The 25,850-nt window shown below is 35.1% G+C and overlaps 2 protein-coding genes across 6 annotated transcripts in view; one reads left to right on the forward strand and one right to left on the reverse strand.

The window, feature by feature from the left end:
- Window positions 1-8,786, reverse strand: part of GPATCH2 (G-patch domain containing 2) — a gene marked incomplete at its 5' end in the record, with an annotated part of 166,181 nt that extends 157,395 nt beyond the window's left edge. For 3 of the 5 annotated variants that reach the window (XM_082657247.1, XM_082657249.1, XM_082657250.1), the window contains one exon: window positions 8,472-8,545. In XM_082657247.1, coding sequence (XP_082513373.1) covers window positions 8,472-8,545 — 74 coding nt within the window. Of the gene's footprint in view, window positions 1-8,471; window positions 8,546-8,636 lie in introns of those variants that run through there. The other 2 variants (XM_082657248.1, XM_082657251.1) reach the window with 1 other exon arrangement.
- Window positions 8,787-9,110: 324 nt separating this feature from the next.
- Window positions 9,111-25,850, forward strand: part of SPATA17 (spermatogenesis associated 17) — a gene marked incomplete at both ends in the record, with an annotated part of 185,195 nt that continues 168,455 nt past the window's right edge. Inside the window, one exon of the mRNA XM_082679238.1 lies at window positions 9,111-9,178. Within this exon, the coding sequence (XP_082535364.1) occupies window positions 9,111-9,178 (68 nt within the window). The remainder of the gene's footprint in view (window positions 9,179-25,850) is intronic.

Consider the following 25,850-nt stretch of genomic DNA (forward strand, 5'->3'; position numbering starts at 1 on the left):
AAACTGAGTTCTAGAAGCACCTAGGATCAAAATATTCTCGATTATAAAGGACTGTATAGTTTCTAGAGTCTATAGCAGGGGTAGACAAATTTTCTATAAAGGACCAAGTAGAAAATATTGTAGGCTCCACAGGCCATTAGGTGTCTGTCACAACTACTCAACTTTTCCCATGGTAAGGCCAAGTTAATCATAAGAAATATGGAAATGAATGGATATGGCTATGTTCTAATAAAATTTTATTTACAAAATCAAGTGATGGCCAGCCATAGTTTGCTGACCCCTGGTCTACATACAATCTTTATAGTTTATAATTTCAGGTGTTCACAAGTTCCCTTTAACGACTTTCAACTTGATCTTTTCATTTTAATGATAACTTGAAAACAAACACACGTGTGATTCAACTGGATTTAACACTTACAATACGAAACACACATAAGGCTTCCAACACTTGAGTATTTATTATGTGCCAGGCTCATTTCTAAGTGTTTCATATGCATTACCTCATTTCATTTTCACATAATAACCCTATAAGGTGGTAGCAGAAATACACAGAAACAGAGAGTTAAGGTAGGCTTGCCCAAAGTGACACATGTAGGAAGTGGTAGAATCAGGATTCAAACTGTGGCAATCTGGTTCCCGAGCCTGAATGCTCACCCAACTACAGCCAAGAACAGCTACACAAGTCCAGTATCTGGTTTGCATTTTTATTTATGATTGATTTAGCAGCAGAGGATACTATTTATTGTTGAGACAGATTTAATACGCATCTATGTGAAGCTGATGACTCACAGTTAAGCATTGTATTCTTCTGAACAGAAAAAAGGGATGGGAGACCTGAATCAACACAAGGCACTGGGCAGCTGGGTGGTGAAAGTGAGCCGAAAAGAACCAGTGATGTAGTCCTCAGTAAAATGCACACTGTAAGCAATTAAGTAATAAGACATTGTCTTTCAGTTAATGTGGGTTTGTATTTTCCAGATCTATCTCCTTAGACATTCTGAATGAATAAACAAAAAGTCTATATACACAAACATTTTTCAAAAACATGGTGATTCAAATATATATATTTTAAATGAACTCTGGAGGGCCGCTAAAAATTTTTTTTTGCCTTTAAAAAGTTACTCGGGTTTCAGAACACTGAATTTGATGAAGAGAAATATGCATCACATAGGAATTAGCATTAAGCCAATACAAGGGCTACAATTCCAACTACATTGATAAGCCAAATGGATCTTATTTCAATACCTAAATGTTAATAATAGCCTTTTTTGTTTTCCATTTATTGCAGTGAATATTTTGTTTTTTTCCTTTAACACTACTTCTTTGGAGGAAACGTAGTCTGAGAATAATTATCTCTGAAAACAATACTGTACCTTTAAAAAAATTCACTGGAAGCCAGTTTAACATGTACTACAATAAAGATCCTTTGTCTAAAGGAAGACTCAGTATCACCTGGTTCTGGAGGAAGTTACTTTTTGAAGAAATAGTTTTCTTATCAATGGGTGAATGACTGGTTCTAAATAGTAATATGAAATTAATTAACTCAATGCATGAATATAATCTCCAACTAAAATTGCAGGTTATTTTGGAAGTTAAACTTTAGTGCTTTACTTTAGAAGAGAAAATGTAATGGTCCTAACATTAGAAAAAGCTTAGCACATCAGATTTAATCTACTGAAATTTGATACTATTCATTAATTTCATTTAAATTAATTCATTATACTGCTGTGACTAATGCAGTTTAACCAAATATAACCAATACTATTACTAAAAATGAAAGCAAAATTTCTTTATAACATTATTAAAATTGTGCCAGCCTTATCTGATTTTATATTGATTTTCTTAAGAGAAAATAAAAAGTATTTTAACTAGAAGAATCTAATTTATTCCATGATGTGATTCAAACATGAATCAACGAAAAAACTACTTTAAAAGGCTTTTCAAAAAAACCCCTATAAAAACACAGAAAAAATACATTTAAGTGACATTCAGAGTTCAAATCACTTTTTCCCCTTTAGTTTCAACTCACCAGAGTCCTGCAAGTCAATCTCAACCAAAACTCCTGTAAATGAGCCAGTACTAGTACAGCTAGTCAAGCTGCTTCACTTACACCTCTCAGGTAAAACTGGCATCAACAAGCTTCACAGAAATAGTCATCATAAGAGACCATCACATGATCAATAGCTCATTTATTTCCTTTGCCTTGGCAGTTACTGAAGACCATTGCCCGGAAACATTTTATCCTAAAGATATCTTCCTAAATAAGCCCTTTCTTACTGGAGGCGAAAACTGGAAATACGTTAACTTTTCTGTACAAAAATCTATGTTTATTAAGCAACCATAGTTTTAAAGACTGAATTATAGTAAAATCCAGTGAATTACCACTTAGCTAATTTGTAAGTTTTATATTCACATTTATAAAACAATTTCTCTTCATTTGGAACCCAACGGAAATGAAATCTTTTGGGAATAGTTTGCACTGAGTATAATGTCTAAGAGAACGCTTCACTAATCGTTTTCTTAAGCTAGTCCAAATGAATAGAATAAAATTACAGTCCCACTATTTATATAAAGTTGGATTTTGTAAAAGGACATGACTTGAATAGATAAGCATTTTGTTTTTTCAGGTGGTATTATATTATGCTGAGCAATCTATAAAATGTATGATCAACCCAAAAATTGATATGCCAGTTTCAGGTAAGAATATTTGGCCAAAGGTCAAGTTTGTTTGTTTGTTTGTCCTCCTCCAGGCAACATTTAACATCCAGTAAAATGAGTGAATTTCTCTCCTTGGCTTCCTTTAACACCAAGTTCTAATTAATTCAGAAAAGGGCTTCCTAAACAATGTATGCTCTAGAGTGAGGAAGATGAGTTAATGTAGAAAACACTGCACTGAGTTTAAGGGTTTTTTCGAATGTTTTTGGTTCAAGGAAGAAGAATCAGGAAGCTGCCCTAGTCCTAAGTTACTGCTCCTATGTCCTCAAAGAACTGACAAGTTGACCGAAGAACCAAGGGCCTCAAAGGGAGTCAACAACGTAGAGGCAGGCATAGCAGAAGTTGAAGTCCAAGAAAGCCCAGAAAACAAATTCCCCCCAATAACCAACAACTAACCATTTTGTCAATGATCATTACTTTTTTGAAGCCTGTATTGGCAATAACTACTATTCCTAGAAGGGAAAAATATAGCATATATAGGAAAATTAGGGAATAATTTCCTTTTCTGGATACCGATAAAATAACTATAACAAGAGGATGGACATGTGTGTCTACTGAATAAACCCACCAAGTTCATTATAAAACAAAAATCTTCCAGATATACCTAAAGGGTAATTGACTACAGCTTTCACATATCTAGTTAAGGAAAAATAAATTAAACTCTTTACCACCTCGTACATGGTAAAATTCTCATCTTCATCTCTGTAAAAGATTAGATCTTCTACAAAGTTAAGTAATTTTAGGAGTGGAGTGCTAAAAGGTACCTATTGCTAAATACAACTGTTCAATTGGCTTCAAAAATTTAAGGGAATAACGATTTACGAGTTAGATTCTGTATGAATAAAAATTCAGCAAGTACAAAAACACTGAACCAACAGTACATAGTCAAGAACTATGCTGATGAATATATACTATTACTACCCAATGCTTAAGAAGAAAATAGTTCTGGAATTAGCATGCCTTGATATTCATGTTAGCTTTTACTTAAGATAGGAAAGGTTGGTTGGTCCTAAAAGTATATAGCAAATAGCCAAACAGATTAAAATGAACACATAATACTGTAGACCATGACCGTGGGAGACTAAACAGGCAAATGATGAGGCTTAAAGATGCCACATCAAGGGCTAAATTTTATGACTAATTTAACAAAATATGATTCATAAGAATGTTCTAAAATTTGATTAAGATTTCTGCTGCTCATAGGAATTTACAGATTTCCTTCCTTAATGGTAACATTATTTGTTCAAACAAGTCTTTATCTCAGTCTAGTAACCTATTAAGAGATTACATCTTCAATTTTCTCTATTTATGTATTTTGGGACAGATCATAGGAAATTAAGAATAACTAACATTAAATGGTAACACTTGGGCTAGTTTAGAAATTCCTTGACATATCAATATAAACCATTAATTGTAAGTAATCTTCTCTCTTTTTTAAAAAAGTAGCATGGGGGGTGGGGAATCTATCTTATTCTAAAACATGCAAATGATTAATTACAACTTTACATTGACACTAGGCAATAAATATGGAATAGAATTCACTAGGGGGAAAAAAAGGCTGGGAGGAAACTGTAGGGAACATGAGCTTTAAGAGTCAAAGCAAGAATTTGGAAGCTAAATTATACTATAGTCATCAGCCAGAGGACCTTGGACAAATTACTGTTTCTTCATCATAAAAATGTGTATGACTATCTTGTAGGGATTCTGTGAGGATAAGAATGGGTACTTATGTGTGAGAGCAGTTATTTCATCTTTCAACAACCTCTACACACAAATAAGAGGAAACTGTTATTGAAATACCAAATCATTCTTCTTTTAAGGTACAAAGTATACTATGAATCCTGAGTATGTCATAATAAAAGCTAAGACCATCAACTTTTCTGAGTTCTTGAACCTCTCTGAATGACGGTGAGAGAGGAGTTAACAGACATTTGTAAAAATCTTTCATAGAATTTCAAGAAATTTAAGCACTTCCTTAAAGACTTTTATCGATCAAAAACAAACAAACTCAAAAATCTCAGGTTAAAAAAAAATTAATGCTGTGTATTTGACCTACTCCTATCCTAATAATTAATATACAGATATAAGAAAAAAAAAAGATGAAAGGATATCATCCTTCCAAGTTAAGAGCCACAAGGTTCGCCACCAAACAGAAAAACTCATTTCCCATGATGGGAGCAAAAGTTCTACTGACTTGCACTCAACTAGAGGTGTTGCTGGCAGCCACTACTTTGTCACTTCTGTCACCATGGGAACCCCCAGAAAGCTTTCTTTCCTCCTTACCCTAGCAATGTGACAAAAAGCAGTTCATACATGGCTTTACCAAAAAAAAAATCTAATTCTACTTTCCAAACAGTGATTTTCTAATTCTATTTTCCAAATAGTGATCTAATAAGGCAGCTCATTCATTATTTAAATTCGAAGATCATTCTTTTGATTTTTTTTTCATTTAACGACTTCAAGAGTCATTCAAACTTCTTTCCTTATACTGTAAACACTTTCAAAAAGTAAACTATTGAATAAAAAACTGCCTAAGGAAATAAAGTCAAAGTCTGAAACAAACAATGTAAAGCCTAAAAACTAATTCATAACAATTCTTGTTAACAAGCAAATATTAAAGTGCATCTAGGCAACCTTCTAATATTTAGGAAATGAGTCTCACGCATTGCTCAAACATGGTGACTACTCAATATTTTTGAATATATTCTGAATTCCTAGAATAGGAATGAGAATGAAGACAACTGAATATTAATTACAAGTACCTAGCATAATGCTTGGCACATAACAGATGTTTTAAAAAAGTCTGCTGGATGAACAAACCAATCAATGACAATGAATGAACAAACAACAAAGGAAATATATGACTTGGCTGAAAATTTGAACAATCCAGATTTCAAATTACAGAAACCTGACTCAGACAAACCTGACAGTATGAAACTGAGTTCAAGACAAAAGGCCAAAAAAAAAAGCAGTTATTTAAAAAGCACATATTCACTATGCAGTTTTCCAGACCTAAGGAAAATCAAAATAGCAAATAGAAATGAAATGATAGAAGAAAAGGTCCAGAATCAATAGTTTATTTGTAATGGGCTTTCTTTTAAAGCAAAGCCACATAAAGTGAAATAAATAGATACTATAGCTCAGTAGATCAATAATGATTCAATAGTTTCATTATCAAGAACTAATTTAAAAAATCTGTTCAGTTCAACCTTCAAAATCTTTTCCCCCCCAAAAAAATCCTCAGAAATTGACTTTAAATATAAAGCACTAATAAAGTAAAAAGTAATAAAGTGTGTCAAAATTCTAAATGTGATTTGTCCATTAAATGACTCAAATTTTAAAAGGCAGGTTAACATTTTAAGTACCAAAATGGATACTTTTTGGACCCTACTTTCAAAATTGTATGTGAGTGAGGTGGCAGGAAGAGAAGATAGACATTCCCAGCTATAAAGATTTTATAAAAATATAATATGAACTATATTATATAATAACTAGTTATATAATAACTAGTTAACTAAATAACTAAAGTTAACTAAATAACTAAAGTTATATAATAACTTGCACAAAAAACATATATTTTCTGACACACAAAAAACATAGAATTTTTATTATTTAATTGTATAAAACTTTTCTTCCTTAGGCTTTTAAATTATAAAATAATATATCAGTTCTACCTTTTAACAAACTATTAAGAAAGAAAGGAATCATCTACATTTACCCATGTGGTGCCTGAAAATTGAAAAACCAGCCTGGACATTGGAGAAAAAGTTGAACTCAAGATGGGAGTTAGATACATCAGGAATTCTAGCCTGGTTAACGAATCTGGGCATATACTTTCCGGTTTATATACTCCTTGTGATATGGAATCTCATTCGGACACATAGGCAGTATGCTAGGAGAGTTAAGAATTTCTTTTTTTAGATATACTGTAATCATACTGCAAATATGATACTTGGGTGTATATTTAAACTACATTTGCTCCTGTCTCACCACCTCTAAAATGCAAAAAATAATAGCACCTACCTCAAAAAACTTACAAGAGATGATACATGCACTTAAAACCCGGCACCAAATAACTGCTTAGTAGTAGCATCCCTAGTGGCACTGATATTTCGTCACTGGCATAAAACACACAGGCATAGTATCTCTATATTATAAAGAGGTACCTAACCATGAATTGGGTGGAAGGTGGAAGGGTGAGAAAGGAGTTGAAAGAGTCATACTTTTAAATTAAATAGTCACTTATCACACAAATCAGTATCACTATAACAAGAGCAGACCTACAGTCTACAGAGCACATTTTGTCTTCCCCCCCTCTTAAGGAGATGCTTAATGGTGAAACATTAAGAAAGGTACCCTGGAGAGGGAACCCTGAGGTGATGGAAATGTCCCATATCTTGTTTTGTGTTGTGGTTACACAGTGTATACAACTGTCAAAACTAAAAATACTAAACACTTAAGAACTATGTGTTTTATTTTATGCTAATTGCTTCACCATTTAAAAAAAAAGGCTCATTTAAAAAAAAAGTGCTATTTTTCTCACAGGATAATGTGAGCATTAAAAAGGAGCATAACCAAGATAATGGCTATAGTTCCCTGTGCTATACAGTATATCCTTGTTGCTAATCTATTTTATACATAGTTGTTTGTATGTCTTCAGCCCATGCCCCTAATTTGCCCCTCCGCATTATCTTGTAATAACTTTCAATGGAGTATAATCTGTAAAAATACTGAATCACAATGCTGGACACCTGAAACTAATACAATATTGTACATCAACTATATTTCAACTAAGACAATTTTTTAAAAAGGAGCATAAACAAGTCTATATTCATTATAAAATGAACTACAGAATGATATGATCTCATTCAAAACAGTTTAGGCAAGATATTCTTTTAACTTTTCAGTGATAGGTGATGCAAAAGAAATTCTTCAGATCACAGGCTACTAGAATCCCCCATATTCTCATTTGCTGCAGATCTAGGAATGGACAGACATATTACAGCTGCATTTCACCTGTTGTTCAACACTTTATGTTTGAGGCCAGTCAGTGGAAATTTTGCTTCTTTCACTGTTAGTCTTAGGTAGACTTGGAGGAAAAGGGTTTGGGAGAAAAACAAGACCGGAATTACAGAGCTTTCAACTAGAAATCCAAAACCCAGCTTCTAGCTCTAGGACTAAAGGATGCATCTCAACACTGGACAAGTCACTTAACTATTCTGTGCCTCTGATCATCTCCTAGCATAGGGCTGTCATAAAGGTAAAGTGTGTGTATTTGTGAAAGCACCCTGACAAGTCAAAGCAGTTTATTATTCTAAAGTGGCGTTGGTGCTATGATACTGTAGTCGAACTCCAAATTTAATCCTGACATTTACATGTTCTCAAGGGACACCCCATGCACATCTCATCTGAACTAGAATGGAACGTTCAAGGGGCAGAAACTGGTAGGTTACTCCTACTCCAAAAACCCGGGGTAGGAGGGCGAAGTCTCCTCCACTACTGAACTTCCAGGAGTCTAGATTTCTGGGATTTGATCTTCCAAAACACCTGGGATAATCTAGTAAATTTAAAAAGGCAAATGAGGAAATAAGGCCTATATTAAGATACATTCTTCTGTACCCTCGTCTTGTCAACAATCGATGAGGAAATGAATTGCTCCTGGAGTACAGAAAGGTTCACGCCTAAATTATCGTGGCGTAGTAGACAAGCTATCAGCAAGCATTAACTGTATTCCTTCGCAAATCTTTAGCACACACCTCAACGCCTTCCTCAAATTGCGTCCATCCCAGGCAGAGTGAGAGCAAGGCCTAAAGGTCTTCAGATCATCCATTACAACTCCCTCCCCCTTCCATTCCAGGTCCAGCGGCCTCCGGCCATCACACCCTTTCCAGATCTCCCATCCCCTGGGCCGCCAGCCTCACCAGCTGTTCCCGGCGGCTGGAGCTCCGATCGGTTGGCGCCCGGCGGCCCCGAACATTAACGACACCCAGGAGCCTGGCCTCGAGCCTCAGGCCCGAGAACAGACTCCAACTGCCACAGCACCAGCGGCTTCCCAGGAGCAGTTCAGCATTTTGAGCTGAGCTTCCGGAAGCCGACTGGAGGCGGAAACCGGATGCCGGGAGCAACCATTAGTTCTCCTCCCCGCCCCCACCCCAGCTTCCTTCTCCGAGAGTCTCCTCCTTTTGCTCACAGAAGATATAGAAGCCAATAATTTGAAATTTTTCATAAGAAAAATTTCTTAATTTTTCTTTCTAGTCTTCCGGAAACTGAAACAGTGTGAGGGAGAAAATGTAAAGTCAACGAAAAGTTGAACCCCCGGGACCAGCGGAATGGTTTAGCCCGGTTGCCTAGGAGACCCAGAGTAACTCCAGTGGTGCAGCTGGCGCGCTGAGGCTATGGCCACGTTAGCCCGGTTGCAAGCTCGGTCGACGACTGTAGCACATCAGTACTACTACAGGAACAGGTAGGGCATCAACTGGGGGAGCGCGAAAAGGCCTGGCTTCATCCCCAGCCCGTTATTCCTCAACAGGAGCTTCCTATGAGCAAATTCCCTAACTCGCTGAGTACCACCCACTTCTCTTCGTCATTTGTGGGCTGCAAACAGAATCGCAAATTTAAAAGTAGTGTTAGCATACAGGGAGATTATAGATACAGGAAGCCATGGTTATCAGCTGGAGATGATTTTTAAAATTCCAGTATAATTAAAATTGTAAAATGAAGTGTTTTCCTTTGACATAATCACTCAGCAATGTGATGAAACCTGTGTCCTCCTTGTGGAAGGATTAATGGCCTGACTGTGGTCGCCCAGGTTCCTTAGCTGGGTGAGCTCAGAGTATCCCCCATCTACCTGGGGATTTGAACCTCCTTTATGTCACAAATATCATTGAACTCAACTGTTCTGTGACTCAATTGTCTTCCCGAAGTGACAGTATCTAAACTATTCTTTTTTTTTTTTTTTGTGGTACGCGGGCCTCTCACTGTTGTGTCCTCTCCCGTTGCGGTGCACAGGCTCTGGACGCGCAGGCTCAGCGGCCATGGCTCACGGGCCCAGCCGCTCCGCGGCATGTGGGATCTTCCCGGACCAGGGCACAAACCCGTGTCCCCTGCCTCGGCAGGCGGACTCTCAACCACTGCGCCACCAGGGAAGCCCTCTAAACTATTCTGACAGGATAATCAGTACCAATATGTTAATTAATAGAAGAGGGCTAAGGAAGACACTAGCGGCCTTATCCATATCTCTACACCTAATCTTCTCACTAGTGGTTCATTTGAACACTGGCCTTCTGGAAGCAGTGCCTCAGGAGATTTTCCAACTTAAGAAAAAATCCAAAAAAAGTAAATCAGACCATAGTAGAAGATAGTGACATGCTAGACCAATGGAAAACATGCCAAGAAGACAGAACCTTGCTGAGCTGTTCTTATTCTAACAGTTTTCTCACCTACTACATTCTTAGAGCACCGTGTACCTTTTACAGTGCTGAGCTGTTCTTATTCTAACAGTTTTCTCACCTACTACATTCTTAGAGCACCGTGTACCTTTTACAGCACTTGATCACAATTTAATTTTACATTCTGTTGTGAGATAATATATGAGATATATAAGTATCATCCCTCTTAGCTGCACAATAATTACTTGTCTAATAATTCCATAAATGAATCTTTCAATCAATCATTGGTCCTGGTTTACATAAATGTATGAAAAATAGCTAAAGACAGAAATTATGTATTATCTATAATTATAGATAAATTATGTGGAAGGTCCTGTATTTATGACTTAGATATCTAAAAGAAATAAATTCCATCCCTCTGATGTTCACAGCCTAGTATGGAATATGGGCATTTAAAAGATAATTACAACAGAGCAAGCATGAACAGGAAGGGAAATGACTAACATTTCTTGAGCACTGATTATATGCTGGGCATTGCATTAGGAACTTTTCCATACAGTGTTCATTTGATTTTCACAACTTTACAAGTGAATGTATTAATCTATATTTTTAGAGCTTGAGAACAGTGTTCTAGAAAAGCTTGGTGAAGTGTCATGCAACTGCAAACAGACATAATTTTTTTCTAAAGATTTCAGTGTTAATTTTTGTCTCCATCTCCTGACTTTTGACAATGGGCACATTTTCCCAAAGCTGGAGGTGGTTTGGAGAAAAAACTAGGGCCATACAAAGGCCATGATGAGAATAGGCTGGCATTCCTTCCATTTCATTTATTATTAATATTTTCAGTATGAAGGAAAGTCTCTAAAGATCACGAAGGAATCAAAACTTCCAAGTTTGCCTAGTTTTAAAAAAAAGGGTATTGATTAGCATAGGAGCAAAAACCATATAAAATGTTAGTATATGAAAAATTAAACGGGCAATTTCCTTAAGAAATTGTTGTCATTTCTCATCTGTTATTGACTAGATTAGTTCTTTTGCAAACTTCAGTGTACATGAGAATCACCTGAGGGTCTTGGTAAAATGCAGATTCTGATTCAGTGAGTCTCAGTTATGGCCAGCAAATCTGCATTTCTCACAAGAGTTCCTGTCAGGCCCCATTTTGCATAAAAAGGGAGATTTTGTAAGAAAAAAAAATGGTGTATGGGCCTATCGTTTAATTTGTAAACGTCCGTACAAGTTATATATTTATTCCTTCTTTACATGAGGCAAAGAAAATAAGGTTCGGATGGATTGATAATTTGTATGACGTCATACAGCTACTAAGTCTCAAAACCAAAAAACCCAACTCTAAGGCTTATGCTCTTCACTACCATACTAGACAAGATTTTCTTCCCACTACACTGGTTTTGATGAATTAACTGACAGGAAGCACCAAGATCCAGAAATCCAAATGGCATGAGCATACTGTTTCAACTCCATTAGCATGTAGGCACCAGAGTTGGAAGAAACAATTTTAATTCTTCTTGGTTTGTTTTATTGTCTTCTATGTTGGTAACAAGACAGTGGCAAAAATGTTTCTACCTAACAGCTGGCACCAGATTGCCTCTGAAGTTGAAACATGACTTTGCTGGGAAAAATATACTATGACTAAGTGCTTAGATTAGCACCTGAATCCTCCAGGGCCTGGGTGTCCACCCAGGAAGAGAGAAGCTTCTCTGCCTAACATAGGGGAAAGATTTGGAATTCCAAGAAGTGAAAAGCAAGTATGGTGGTAGCTGATGTGATAAGAAAGCTAGGGGCATAGGTGGAGTTGTGCATTACCAAACCTGTCCAAGCCCTTTGGGAAGTTGCCCCCACAAGAAATGTTTGGTGCGCACTCATGTTTGGTGGTCTACTCATCAAAGAGACTGAATATTGTGTCTAGGATGTTACAGGGTGGCACAAAGATAATACACAGTTGTTATTTGACTAAGTATTGGCCTTTTTTTTAACTTTCACTATTACTTCCTAGTTTCATTTCTGTTCTTCTGAATTACTGAGATTTCTTTTTGACTTATTGGTCATTTATACTATCCTATTTGTGGAAAGGAGAATTTGGTATATGTTCATTAATCATATTGTTCATTTTCCCCATATCCTTATATAAATTTCATCTAGTTGATCTGTCAAATGCTAATAGGAATGAGTTCAAAATGTCCCTCTTCCACTTAATTCCACTGAGTTTCCACTGTATGGTATCCTTTTATGTCATGTTATTTAGCTTATATACGTGTACTGGTGTGTGTCTCTTCATTATTGGCTATATATTGGTCTTTTTTGAATGTGCAAAATGTTTCACCTTTGAATACTACTAGCAGTTTTTAAAATTATTTTTATTATTTCTTTAAACAGATTTAATGCAGCAACATACAACTTGTAATATTAATATTGATCCTCTTTTATTTGATCTGAGTTAATCATATCGTTTTTGTATATTTCTCTTCACAAACAGCACATTTTAGGGTTTTAAATAATTAGAACCCAGGAAATTTGTGATGGGTTAAGTTCGTTTCTTTTTTGTTAATTTAATTTTTTATTTTATATTGGAGTATAGTTGACTTACAAAGTTGTGTAGTTTCAGGTGTACAGCAAAGTGATTCATTTCTACATATACATATTGATACATAGGCATTTTACATGTTCACCCTATGTTAAGCTACTTTTTAATTCTTGTCCCTCTCTGTCATGACTTCTCATGTAGAAGCTGTGTTTTATTTTTTTTTTTAGATTTTAATATTATTCAGAAGAGAACATTTCTAACATTTCTTATGAGAACTTAATGCACTCTACTTAGATTCTCAATACCATATTTATGAATTAAATATTCACTGATTAATTAAATATGAATGGAGCACCTATTATGTGCTAAGGACTGTTCTAGGTATTGAGGATACAGCAGTGAACAAAAGAGTCATGAGGGAGACAGAACATAAATATACTTACATATAATATTTTGTCTTGAGGTGATTGTAACCAAAAAGAATAAAGCAAGGTAGGATGAGCAAAGTGTGAACAAACATCCTGTTTTAAATAGAGTGGTCTGAGGATGCTCCTCTGATCAGGTAATATTTAAACAGAGACCTAATAAAAGTGGATGAGTAGGCCTACTAGATAGGGATCTCAGAGATGAGCCTTCAGGAGCTGTAACATCAAGTGCTATGGCCCTGTTGTCAGAAGCCTGCATGATCATTTGGAGCTTTTAAGCCATAGTAAAGATATTGGATTCTACTCTGATTAAGATAGGAAGTCATAGGGGATTTTCAATAGAGGAGTGACTTGATCTGACTCTGTCTTTAAAAATAAATAATGAAGAAAACTCCGAACTTATTTTGAAATTGGTAGAGCATTTTGATTTTGTTTTCTTTTTTCTGCTTTCCTCCTCCAATTCCATCGTTTATTAGTTTAACTCTTTGTGGCCTGTTTTGCTTGTTAAGAAAATTTAAGTCAAATTTGGCTTTATGAGAAAAATAAGTAAGATATGAAATCATTTTAAACCATATATAGTTTTCTAAAGGTATATAAGCAGAAATTAACCTAATATATGTCAAAAATCTCTTCTAATTAACTTAGCTGAAGGGTATGTGTAGGGGAATATTGAGAAAGCGGTTGCTCAGGAAGAGGGCTAGAAGTTCTACAGAGACACTGTAGAGACTAAGTGGCTAACTCAAATTTCCAGATCCCTTACCCTCTGAAACGGGGCATGGGGAGTGCTTGAGGATAGAGAGAAGGGAGTAGAAAGAGAAATAAATGCAATTGAATATCTGGTGTGTGCTGAGAACTCTGTTAAGTGCTTTCACAAATATTATTTTATTTTGACTTTCACAGTAATCATATGAAGTGATTTTTATTATTCCTACTTTACAACGGAGGAAAATGAGATCTTAAAAGTGTAAGTTACTTGTTCAAAAAGATCAAAGATCTAATGAAGTTTGATTCATCTCAGTCCAAACCTTATGCTTGGAGTATGGGGCCTTTAAATCAAGTCCCTGCATGGAATTAGGTACATCAAATACATAAGGTCTAACCTGCCTTTCTAAGGTCAAGTTGAGGAAAGGGAAACACCTGGTATGGCAAGTACTCTCCAGTACAAGACCAGCGATTTACCTGGACTTCATTACCTTGTGTCAACCTAAAGTATAATGTTCCTTAAGTTGGCCTGATTCTGGAATCCATTATTCCCATAAACATAATCAATTTGTTTCTAACTCCAACATAGTAAAAGGTTCCTGACTGTATTCTTAGTTTAATTAGTTGGTTTGATGTCCTTGACCTTGGACAATCATCTTGGTCCTAGTAGCCTAAAGATTGTAAATAGCACTTAGTCGGATAGACACGAGTCTCTTCCTCTGATTCTAATTAGTTGCTGATTTTTCTGTTCAGTGGGACTCAATTCTGACCAGTAAAATTTAGCAAGGCTTCTGCCAAGCATACAAGGATGATTTATGCCAGAGTGCAGGAACAGTTGAAAGCCTAATTCTGTGTTACTTTAGGCTTAAACTTAAGCTCTTAAATTTATACTCTTACCTTAGTTAAACACTTTAAATATCAGCTTTCTCATCTGTAAATGAGGCAATAATGCCTATTGAGATGTCAACTAAGAAAATTAAATGATTTTTTGTCACATTAGTTAGCACCCAGTAAAATCATAATATTGAAATCACAACAGGAGGGCAAAGAATAAAATGCATATGATCAACTCATTGGATATAAGAAAGGCAGTTGATAAATTTATTTATTTATGAGTATTTTTCTTTTCTTTATAAAAGTTTTAAAAATTTTGATATATTATGTACATTTAATGAAGTACATAAACTATAAGTGTACAGCTTAATAATTTTTACGTATGTGTATACCCATGTAACCATCATTCAGATAAAATTCTCAAGTTAAAAAAATCTTTATAAATGAGAAATAAAGGGAAATGTGCTTATAATAAAGAATATGTTTCTAAAACCAATAGCCAACATCATGTGTATTGATGAAATACAATATCGATAGTTCCATTTAATTCAAAAACAAGAGAAAAATACACATTAATTCTACTATTTGGAATCTTTTTCTGGAAATTGTAGCCAATACTGTAATAAAAGAAATATTTATTAGTAAATATTAGAAGGGAAGAAGTAAAGGTTGGTTACAGATCATGAAATTATAAAGCTGAGAAAATGCAAGATAATCTACTTAAAAACTCTTAGAAATAAAATGAATTTGATAAAGTGTCTGATTACAAGGTAAATTTAGAAAAATCAGTAGCTCTTCTTGGTACCAGCAATAACTAGATGAGGAATTAGATCAGAAGACATACTAAGCATTTATGTGTACTTCTCCTTTGATTCCATTCAAAATACAGTTAAGTGTAAAAAAATTTTTAAAGACTAAATGTACAAAATTTTAAGAACAAAAAAGCATGCAATTAGTAGACCAGTAATTTTGAAGAATTTCTAGAAAACAAAAATTCAGTAGGAAGAAGGAGAGATGGGCGTCTAAGCCAGCAGCTCTTATTCTTTTCTCCCTTGCACATCTGTGTTTAGACAACTCAGTTTTCAAAATAAGGGAAACACAGCTATAAGGACCAAGAACCCCACTGCTTAGAAAGAAGCCTGCATCTGGTAGAGTCCACAGATGATGCAGATACTAGTAGGACCTCTGGTATGTCTCCAAAATCGGCTACCAAAAGCTTGAAGAATCACTTCTGAGAATGAATAGCTTCTTTTCTTTGACCATGGAAGCTCTGGAATCCTCCTGACCTGGAACTGGTCTAACGAATACCTATGCCTCAGGCACCAAAAGAGAGATCTCAGTTCCCCAACATGTTCACTGCTGGCTCATTGAACAGAGAACGTTTTTACAGTAACTTTTACTGCCTGTCAGTACACTACTGCCCTAGTGACCTGAGCAGGCAGTCCTGCCTAGTTATCAAGCAATTGAATATCTATCAACATAAATAGGCAGAGAAAATTCATAAGCCATACAAGGGAACTTTAGTTTGGAGGAAGGAGATTAAGCTAAGAAGCCAGAATAGGTGGCTACTGTGGAGTTAGAACTAATGGAGGACACAGATGTAAACTTTAGTAAAAATATAATGAGAACTTTTACAGAAATAAAATTAGAGAGAAAAAAATTACTGGAACCAATTAAAATTCTTTTCAGCTTAAAAATGTAAGAAATCAATTAAAAAATAGGATAGTCATAACTGAAATATAAATGTTTCAGGAAAGCAATGTGGTAGACATATCTATGGGACTTAGTATATGAATAATAGTCACTGCAGAATATGGAGTAGGAATGGGAAGGAGATAGATTAATAATAATGAAATACTAGAAGAAAATGTTCCTAAACTGAAGAATGAGTATGGCTTTGAATTGAAAGGACTGTCTGAGTCCTAGACAGGATTTTCTTTTGGAAGACATACTTCTTGGATATTATCTATCCAAGGATACAGAAAAATGTTTACAAGCTTCTAATATAGATAGAAAAGAGAAAAGTGATTTGCTAAGGAAAGAGTCCAGCATTGGATGGCTCATATGCAACACAGAGACCTAGAAAAGGACAATAATTATCGATTATTCAAGGTAACAACTAAAAATCCTAAACCTAGCAAAGATCTTATTCATTCTTTTGATGAGATATTTTTAGACATGTAAAGACTCAGAGTTACATCATCCTTGTACCCAACCTGAGGAAGTGTTCTCTAGAAAGTACTCTGTGTAATCAAATTAAAATTAAATCATAACAAGGATTTGAGGATAGGGGAAGAACAAAAGAAGTAACAGAAACAATGATGAGCAATTATACTTGTATGTAGTATTTATGGTTAAATTTAGATAAGCATTGTGATGCTGAGATTTATGAGATACCCCTTATTCTACGCAGTTAAAAGAATCCAGTTGGCACTTTCAGTATTCTTCCTAGACATCTTTGTGCAGGTTCAAAAAGTCATTAGTACCTTTTCAATCAACAAGCAGTTACAGGCAACAGTCCTGCTAATTGTATCACTAATACATAATGCAGGTATTTCTTTATCTAGCTTCTAATCTGTTACCTCTCCACTCTTCTAGCCTAAATTGTCTCTTTAGTGGCCTTAAGAACTCCTCCACTGGCTCCCCCATCACCTACTCCCAAAGCCAATACATATATTTTAGGTTTATGGTAATGTCTACCATACTATCTTTCAGTTTTCTATGTAGTCAAATTAGTCAATCTATTTCTCTGGCTTTGGGGAATTTTAGCCTATTTTTGAAGAGTCTTTTCCAGCCCATGATGATGAGAAAATTATCTGTATTTACTGATAATATTAAAGTTTTATTACATTTTTCCTTCACTCTTTATGCAGTTATATTTCTATGCATGTATTGTGTGAGATAATAACTTAATTTTTTTCTGTAGACATACAGTTGTCTCAACACCATTTATTGAACTATCCACACTTTCCTTAGTAATTTTAAATTTTGCATGATAAATAAAAGGGGTTAAAATTGCACAGGAAGAACTACAATTGTCTTTTTTTTTTAATTGAAGTAGAGTTGGTTTACAATGTTGTGCCAATCTGCTGTACAGCGAAGTGACTCAGTTACACACATATAGACATTCTTTTTTTAATATTCTTTTCTATTTTGTTTTATCACAGGATATTGAATTTAGTTCCCTGTGCTGTGCATTAGGACCTTGTTGTTTATCCATTCTAAATGTAATAGTTTCCATCTACCAATCCCAAACTCCCAGTCCGTTCCTCCCCCTCCCCCCTCCCCCTTGGTAACCATAAGTCTGTTCTCTATGTCTATGAGTCTGTTTCTGTTTTGTAGTTATGTTCATTTGTGTCATATTTTAGATTCCACATGTAAGTGTTATTATATGGTATTTGTCTTTCTCTTTCTGACTTACTTCACCTAGTATGATAATCTCTAGGTCCATCCATGTTGCTGCAAATGGAATTATTTCATTCTTTTTTATGGCTAAGTAGTATTCCATTGTATATATGTACCACATCTTCTTTATCCATTCATCTGTTGATGAACATTTAGGTTGTTTCCATTTTTTGGCTATTGTGAACAGTGCAGCTATGAACATAGGGGTGCATGTATCTTTATGAATTATAGTTTTGTCCAGGTATATTCCCAGAAGTGGGATTTCTGGATCATATGGTAATTCTATGTTTAATTTTCTGAGGAACCTCCATAAAATTGTCTTTATTCACTGAAAACACAATTTTATGCATATATAACTCTAAACCACCTACAAACAAAATGATTTAGAAATAAAAAGTGAATTTAGCAAGATTGTAGGATACAATACACAAAAATCAATTTTTTAAATATAATAGCAGTGGGCTATTATAATTTGAAACTACAAAAATAATATAATTTACAATAGCATTAAAATGCATATGACTGTATCTACTTACCCTATAGAAATATGTACACAATTTGTGCACAGAGTATTTTTTATATAGGGTTATATATAAAGGCATTCATTAAAGCATTATTTCTAATAGGAAGAACACAGAAGAGACTTATATGTATTTGTAACTAATCTGGCTAAATAAATAAAGGCATATTCACATGATGGAATATTAAGTAGCAGTTTAAAAGAGTGAAAAATTTTATACATAATAACATAAAAATCTCTGAGACAAAGTAAAAAAAAGAGGTCATAGAAAGCATGTAATACATTTAGCATGAAATTTTTATGTATAAATACATACAGGCACAAAAATATGGATCTGGAATCATATAACAAGCTGTTAATAATGATTAGATTTTGAAAATTGGAGGATAAGGTAGGTTGAAATGGAATCAATTTTTTTCTCTATTTTTCTATATGGTTTAAATTTTTAGATTAAGCTTTGGATGTTCATGTATTATTTGTGAAATAAACAGTAAATAAATAGGTAAAAATTTGTTCTAAGACAAAAAATTTGTTTTTATTTTTTTTTTAATTTTAATTTTAATTCTTTTGGCTGCACCACCCAGCTTGTGGGATCTTAGTTCCCCGACCAGGGATTGAACCCAGGCCCTCAACGGTGAAAGCACTGAGTCTTAACCACTGGACTGCCAGGGAATTCCCCCAAATTTTGTTTTGAAAAAGTAAAATTAAATATATAAAATAAGTGTCCATGAAGATGTAACTGGTACAAAACTTGCCCTCCCACCATGAAAAATTAGAAGACTGAACAAAATATATGAAAACTTATTTCTAGACATTGATGCAACAGGCAGTGCAGGATTAGGATCTCTAAAAGAAAGGAAACAAATTACATTATCCAGACAATTACCCCTCTTTATTCCTGGAGGTAATTTCTGAACAAAATCCAAATTCTCAACAGCATAACCTTCATAGTATCCAGCATCTATTCCTAAATTATTAGTAGGACAAAAATGTAGCAAACTAAGACCTATAACAAGGAGGAGAAAAATCACTTAATAGAAACAGACCAGAAATACAAAGATAATAAAATTAGCAGACAAGGATTTTTAAATAGTGACTCAGAATTTAAAGACTTAAAGGAAAATATGAGCATAATGAGAAGTTAAATGGAACATAAAGAAGAAGCAAATGAAACTTTCAGAGATTAAAAAAACACAGCAGGGATTCCCTGGTGGCGCAGTGGTTGAGAGTCTGCCTGCCAATGCAGGGTACACGGGTTCGTGCCCCGGTCCGGGAAGATCCCACATGCCACGGAGCGGCTGGGCCCATGAGCCATGGCCACTGAGCCTGCGCGTCTGGAGCCTGTGCTTCGCAACGGGAGAGGCCACAACAGTGAGAGGCCCATGTAACTCAAAGAAACAAAACAAAACAAAAAAACCACAGCATCTGAAAGAAATAATTCACTAGATGGACTAAACATCAGACTAAAATATTGCAAATAAAAGATCAATTAATTTGAAGACATACCAAATATATATTATTGGGTAGAGTGTTCTATAAATATCAATTATATCAAGTTGGTTGATAAATATTCACATTTTCTATATTGTTATGGATTTCCTGGACAGTTGTCCTATCAATTATTCGGGGAGACATGTTGCAATTCCCAACTATAATAGTGGACTTGTCTATTTCTCCTTTTAGTTTTGTCAGGTTTTGCTTCATGTATTTTGAAGCTTTATTATTAGGTGCATATGCCTTTAAAATGATCATATCTGCTTAACAGATATGATAAATTAACATTTTTATCATTGTAAGATGGTTTTCTTTGTGCATGATAATTTCCCTTACTCTTAAGTCTACTTTAAATAATATATTTTAAGCTATGAAAAGTGTTTGAAGAATTTAAAACAATATTGAGATGCCATTCTTTCTTGTGTGTGTGTGTGTGTGTGTATACAATCTCAAATTTACATAAAAGTTGCAATACAGTACAGAGAGACTTCTTTCAAAAACCAAATGGGGATGGATTGCAGTCTGATGCCTTGCAAATTCTTTTTCCATATAAGAACATTTTCTACGTAACCACAATTCAACAATCAAAATCAAGAAATTAATATTTGTACATTTCCACCATCTAATCTTCAGACTTCAACCTTTGCCAATTGTCCCAATAATGTTATTTATAGCAAAAAATGTTGTTTGTTTTGTCTCTTTAGTAGTTCAAGTAGTTTTTGACCTCTTATTAGTAACATGGGTGATGATCAGAGCCCAAAGTAGAAAATAAGCATAATTCCTGCCTTTAAGGAGCTTGAAATCCTTTAAGACCTAATAGTGAAATGATATGGAAAAAAGTAATCATTTTACACATCAATATGTCTTACAACACAGGACAGCTACTATCGGAATTTTATTCCTAGTGTCTAAAATAGCTACAAGTTATATGATAATGAAAAGGAAAGTGTATTGGGTTTTTAATCTAGTATTTATTTAGTAGCTAAGGTCAGACTAAGCATAGTATTTTGATGTGTAAAATGCATCTTTTTTGCATATTACTGGAAAAATACTTAACCACACATTTTTTCATTTTTATTTATTGTCAGTTATTTTCTGGCCACTAATTACATATGTGCACATACTGTTACCCAGGGTTATAATACTTCTAGCTGATGATGAAGTGACTAGAAACTTCCAGCTTCTTCTTGATGTTTTATTACATTCCTGGTAATACTTTTGGTCTTTCATCATTATTAATTCACTTAGTATTCATTGTGTTAATGCTGATCATAATAAATTTATTTTAAATTCATGTAGATGTCATGTTTTATTCACTGCTATAGGATTTTCATTGTAATTTGGAACTAATTAATATATCATTAAAATAAAGTGTTACCCACATTTTTCATTTTAAACATAAAATGTCTAGCAGTTCATGACATATTGTATGAGTATGCAGCATCCCAGTGGCAACCCAAGTATCTGTAATTTCATTTTTAAGCAGTTAAAAAAATGGCAACAGAAAAATGTTTATAGATGTCAAATTTCAGCACATAACTTAAAACTTAGCAGTAAGTTAACTACTAGTTATTTTAAAGTATGTCCCTTTAATTTAATGTATGGTTCTTATTAGTGTCATAGTATGCTTTTATTTATATAACTGCTAAAAAAAACCCAGAGATTTTTAATAACTCCAAAAAGAAATTATTTAATCTTCCTTTTGACTAGGTATTATATGTTAGCATTATTACCAGGAGAGTTAAAAAAAACATAAACTCAGGACAGGTAATTTGATTGCTTATCTTCTGTATTTCTTATGACAATTATAAGTAAGGCGTAAGTTCAAACTAATACACTAGTTGAAAAGAAGTAGTAAGCATATCTGTATACCCTATATTTTTTCTCCCTCCTTTGCAAAGATAGTCAGTTGTTGATTGCTCCTGGTGAAGGACAGAAGAATGTTTTCAATAATTTAAATAGAGCATAGTTGACCCTTGAACAACATGGGTTTGAACTGGCTGAGTCCACTTATACTCAGATTGTTTTCAACAAATACATTCTGCAGTGCTACACAATCCCCAGTTGGTTGAATCCATGGATGTGGAACTGCAGATATGGGGGTTGACTGTAAAATTATACATGGATTTTTGACTGTAAAAATCCCGTAACACCCACATTATTCAAGGGTCAACTGTATATTTAAAACTGAAAAACAGATATACTATAGTTATATTAAATGTTAATGATAAAAAGGGTTAAATAACCATGAGAAACTGCTTTATCCCATTATCATGAATTTGACTTTACATCAACCTCTTTCAATAAATGTTTCTTTCCTTATCTTCTTTATACTTTATCTTCTTTGAATTGCCTGCTCTACTAGACATTGTGTTGCTTTATCTTTTCTATTTTTGCCCTAAGTGACATTTTATATCCTGCACTAAAATAGCTTATTATTGGCTAGGATAAAATGTTAAAAGAAAAATGAAAGATTGCTTCTAACCCTGTAACCCCTTGAAACAGTGGCCTTGTTTTCATGACTTTTTCATGGCATTTGACACTGTTTAATCATGATCTCCCTTTCCTGATGCCTTTCCATTAACGTCTAATGAACTGCAAAATACTTGTCTCTTATACTTGGGCCTTGTTTTTTGTTTCTTTGTTCCCCCTTATTTAACACCTTTCACTATAAATTTTTTTGACCCAGAGTCTGTTAAACTTTGGAGATGTGTGGTGCCAGTGCCACAATGATGATATTCAGGGAGTCTAACATCCCTTAATATTATACACAAAATTCTGAGAACCATTAAGAACTTTGCCTTCTGCCTTGGCTTCAGCTATTATCATATCTTCCTTCTTTTCTTCCTTTCTTCCTTCTTCTTTTCTTCCTTTCTTCCATCCTTCCACGAACATTAGTTTAGCTCCTCCTATGTATCAGATACTTTAGTACATGTTGGGATACAGATATGAATAAAAGGCGAGCCTCTCAAGAAGATAAATGTTATAATTAGTATATAGAAGAAATTTCAGGGTACTCTAAAGATACATCTCTCTGGAAGTTGCAAAAGTCAGTTCAAGAAGAGGGCGTAGTATTGTGATAGTTTGAGGGCAAGAGAGCACAGGGCCTGTTCTGTGAACTATAGGAGTAGAATGGCTCTATCATAGGATTGAAGTGGTAAAAGAAGACATGGGAGATTAAGTCTGAGCCAGAGCTGGGAGGACTTTGAAATCTCAAGGGCTTTAGACTTCATTCAGAAGACTTGGGGTGTTTTGTGGGGTTGCCATGAAGTGATTTTAGGAAAAAATGGACTTGATTAGATTCATGTTTTAGAAAGACCATTCAAACAATAGCTTGAAGGATAGAGTAGAATAAAAGACTAGTGTCTAGGAAACAATGCTTTTGCAAGTAACTACTCTTAAAAATATGAAGACATGAACTAATGCAAAGAATTGGTTTTACAGTTTTTGATTTGAGCAGTTGGGTGAATCATATTGTCTTTCATGAGAAATGGCTTGCAGAAAAGAGCTGTTCTACGAGAGAAGAATAGAGGATGGGTGTGTGTGGAGGAGGGATGAGAGGAGTTATTTTAGATATGTTGAATTTGAAGTGCCTGAGGAATATCCCAGCACAGGCGTTGAGATGTTTTAGATATACAGATCAGGAGAGTTGCCCATCCTCTGAGAACCTACTCAAAATGCTTCCTTTGACTCCCATCTTTCCCTACTCATTATTTCCTAAAAAAACAAACGAAAAAAAACTTTTCTACTTCTGAATTTTCCAGATCTTTCCTTCTGACATGGTATTTTACTTTTCTCATATGGTATTTCACTTTTTGCATAATTTTATTTACTGTTGCTATTATTTTTCAGTTCTATTATTGGGTGGGCCAAAAGGTTCTTTCGTTTTTTCCATAAGATGGCTGTAGTAGCACTTAGTTGTCTTTGACTTCATTCAAAACAATTCTGTTAGATTGTATGTGACAGCTGTCATATCAGCATGCATTTAAAAAAAAGACATCAAAATTGGTGAATTTTTGTGCAGCCATTTTAATATTGAAGGTGGAAGAAAAAAAGCAACATTTTCAGTATATTATGCTTTATTATTTCAAGAAAGGTAAAATGCAACTGAAATGCAAAAAAAGATTTGTGCAGTGTATGGAGAAGGTGCTGTGACTGATCAAATGTGTCAAAAGTGGTTTGCAAAGTTTCATGCTGGAGGTTTCTCGCTGGACGATGCTCCACAGTCAGGTAGGACAGTTGAAGTTGATAGTGATCAAATTGAAACAATAATTGAGAACAATCAATGTTATGTCACACAGGAGATGGCCAACATACTCAAAATATCCAAATCAAGCGCTGAAAATCTTTTGCGCCAGCTTGGTTGTGTGAATCGCTTTGATGTTTGGGTTCCACATAAGTTAAGTGAAAAAACCTTCTTGACCATATTTCTGCATGTGATTCTTTACTGAAATGTAATGAAAGCGTTCCATTTTTAAAACAATTTGTGACGGGTGATGAAAAGTGGACACAATACTGTGGAATGGAAGAGATCGTGGTGCAAGCAAAATGAACCACCACCAACCACACCAAAGGCTGGTCTTCATCCAAAGATGGGCTTGTGGTGTATATGGATTAGAAGGGAGTCCTCTATTATGAGCTCCTTCCAGAAAACCAAACGATTAATTCCAACAAGTACTGCTCCCAATTAGACCAACTGAGAGTGGCACTCAACGAAAAGCTTCCAGAATGAGTCGACAGAAAACACATAATCTTCCATTAGGATAACGTAAGACCACATGTTTCTTTGATGACCAGGCAAAAACTGTTACAACTTGGCTGGGAAGTTCTGACTCATCCGCCATATTCACCAGACATTGCACCTTCGGATTTCCATTTATTTTGGTCTTTACAAAATTCTCTTAATGGAAAAAATTTCAATTCCCTGGAAGACTCTAAAAGGCACCTGGAACAGTTCTTTGCTCAAAAAGGTAAAAAGTTTTGGGAAGATGGAATTATGAAGTTGCCTGAAAAATGGCAGAAGGTAGTGGAACAAAAGGGTGAATACGTTGTTCAGTAAAGTTCTTGGTGAAAATGAAAAATGTGTCTTTTATTTTTACTTAAAAAACTGAAGGCACATTTTGGCTCACCCAATAGTTTGTAAGCTTGAGAGCACAGAATATGTCATATATACATCTTTGGCTTAAATGGCATGCTAAAAGTGATGGTAGCATCATGGCAGCATAAGTTGTTCCTTTTTTCTCTCCACTTTGATTTGAAACTAATCAGACATCCATAACCAGAAAAAAAAGAAAGAAAGAAAGGAAGAAAGAAAGAAAGAGAAAGAAAGAAAGAAAGCACCTCTGTACAGCATACGAGGACACCTGGGATATCCATCCATTTGTGCACCTGAAAGTGGATGGATTAGATGGCAGAGGAGGCAGCAGAGCAAGGGAAGTGGCGTCAGATATGGTGGCAGCAGAAGAGTGATGGCAGAGAAGGCAGTGGCCAGCCTGTCAGTGAGCTGGCACAACCTTTCTGGAAGAGGAGGTGGAGGATGAAGGCGGTGAGTGAGGGTCTGCCCAGCCACACGTGTTGCAACTCGAGGGACCAGTTGCTCTCTCTGAGGACACTCAGTGACTGAGGGAGGTGAAGGTCAGGGAAGTAGGCAGACCACAAGAACTAAAGGAAGTCATCTTCTGTCTGCCCCAGGAGGCAACAGGACTGCCCATGGACATCTGGGACATCCCTGCCCCTCACCCCCACCCCAATTAAGAACCTTTCTACCAAGCTGTAGACACACTCAAAGTCCCAAGTAGTAAGTACACACCTCTCCAGGCTTTGCCACT

The sequence above is a fragment of the Grampus griseus genome, assembly GCF_964374135.1.
Source record: "Grampus griseus genome assembly, chromosome: 1".
Lineage (NCBI taxonomy): Eukaryota > Metazoa > Chordata > Mammalia > Artiodactyla > Delphinidae > Grampus > Grampus griseus.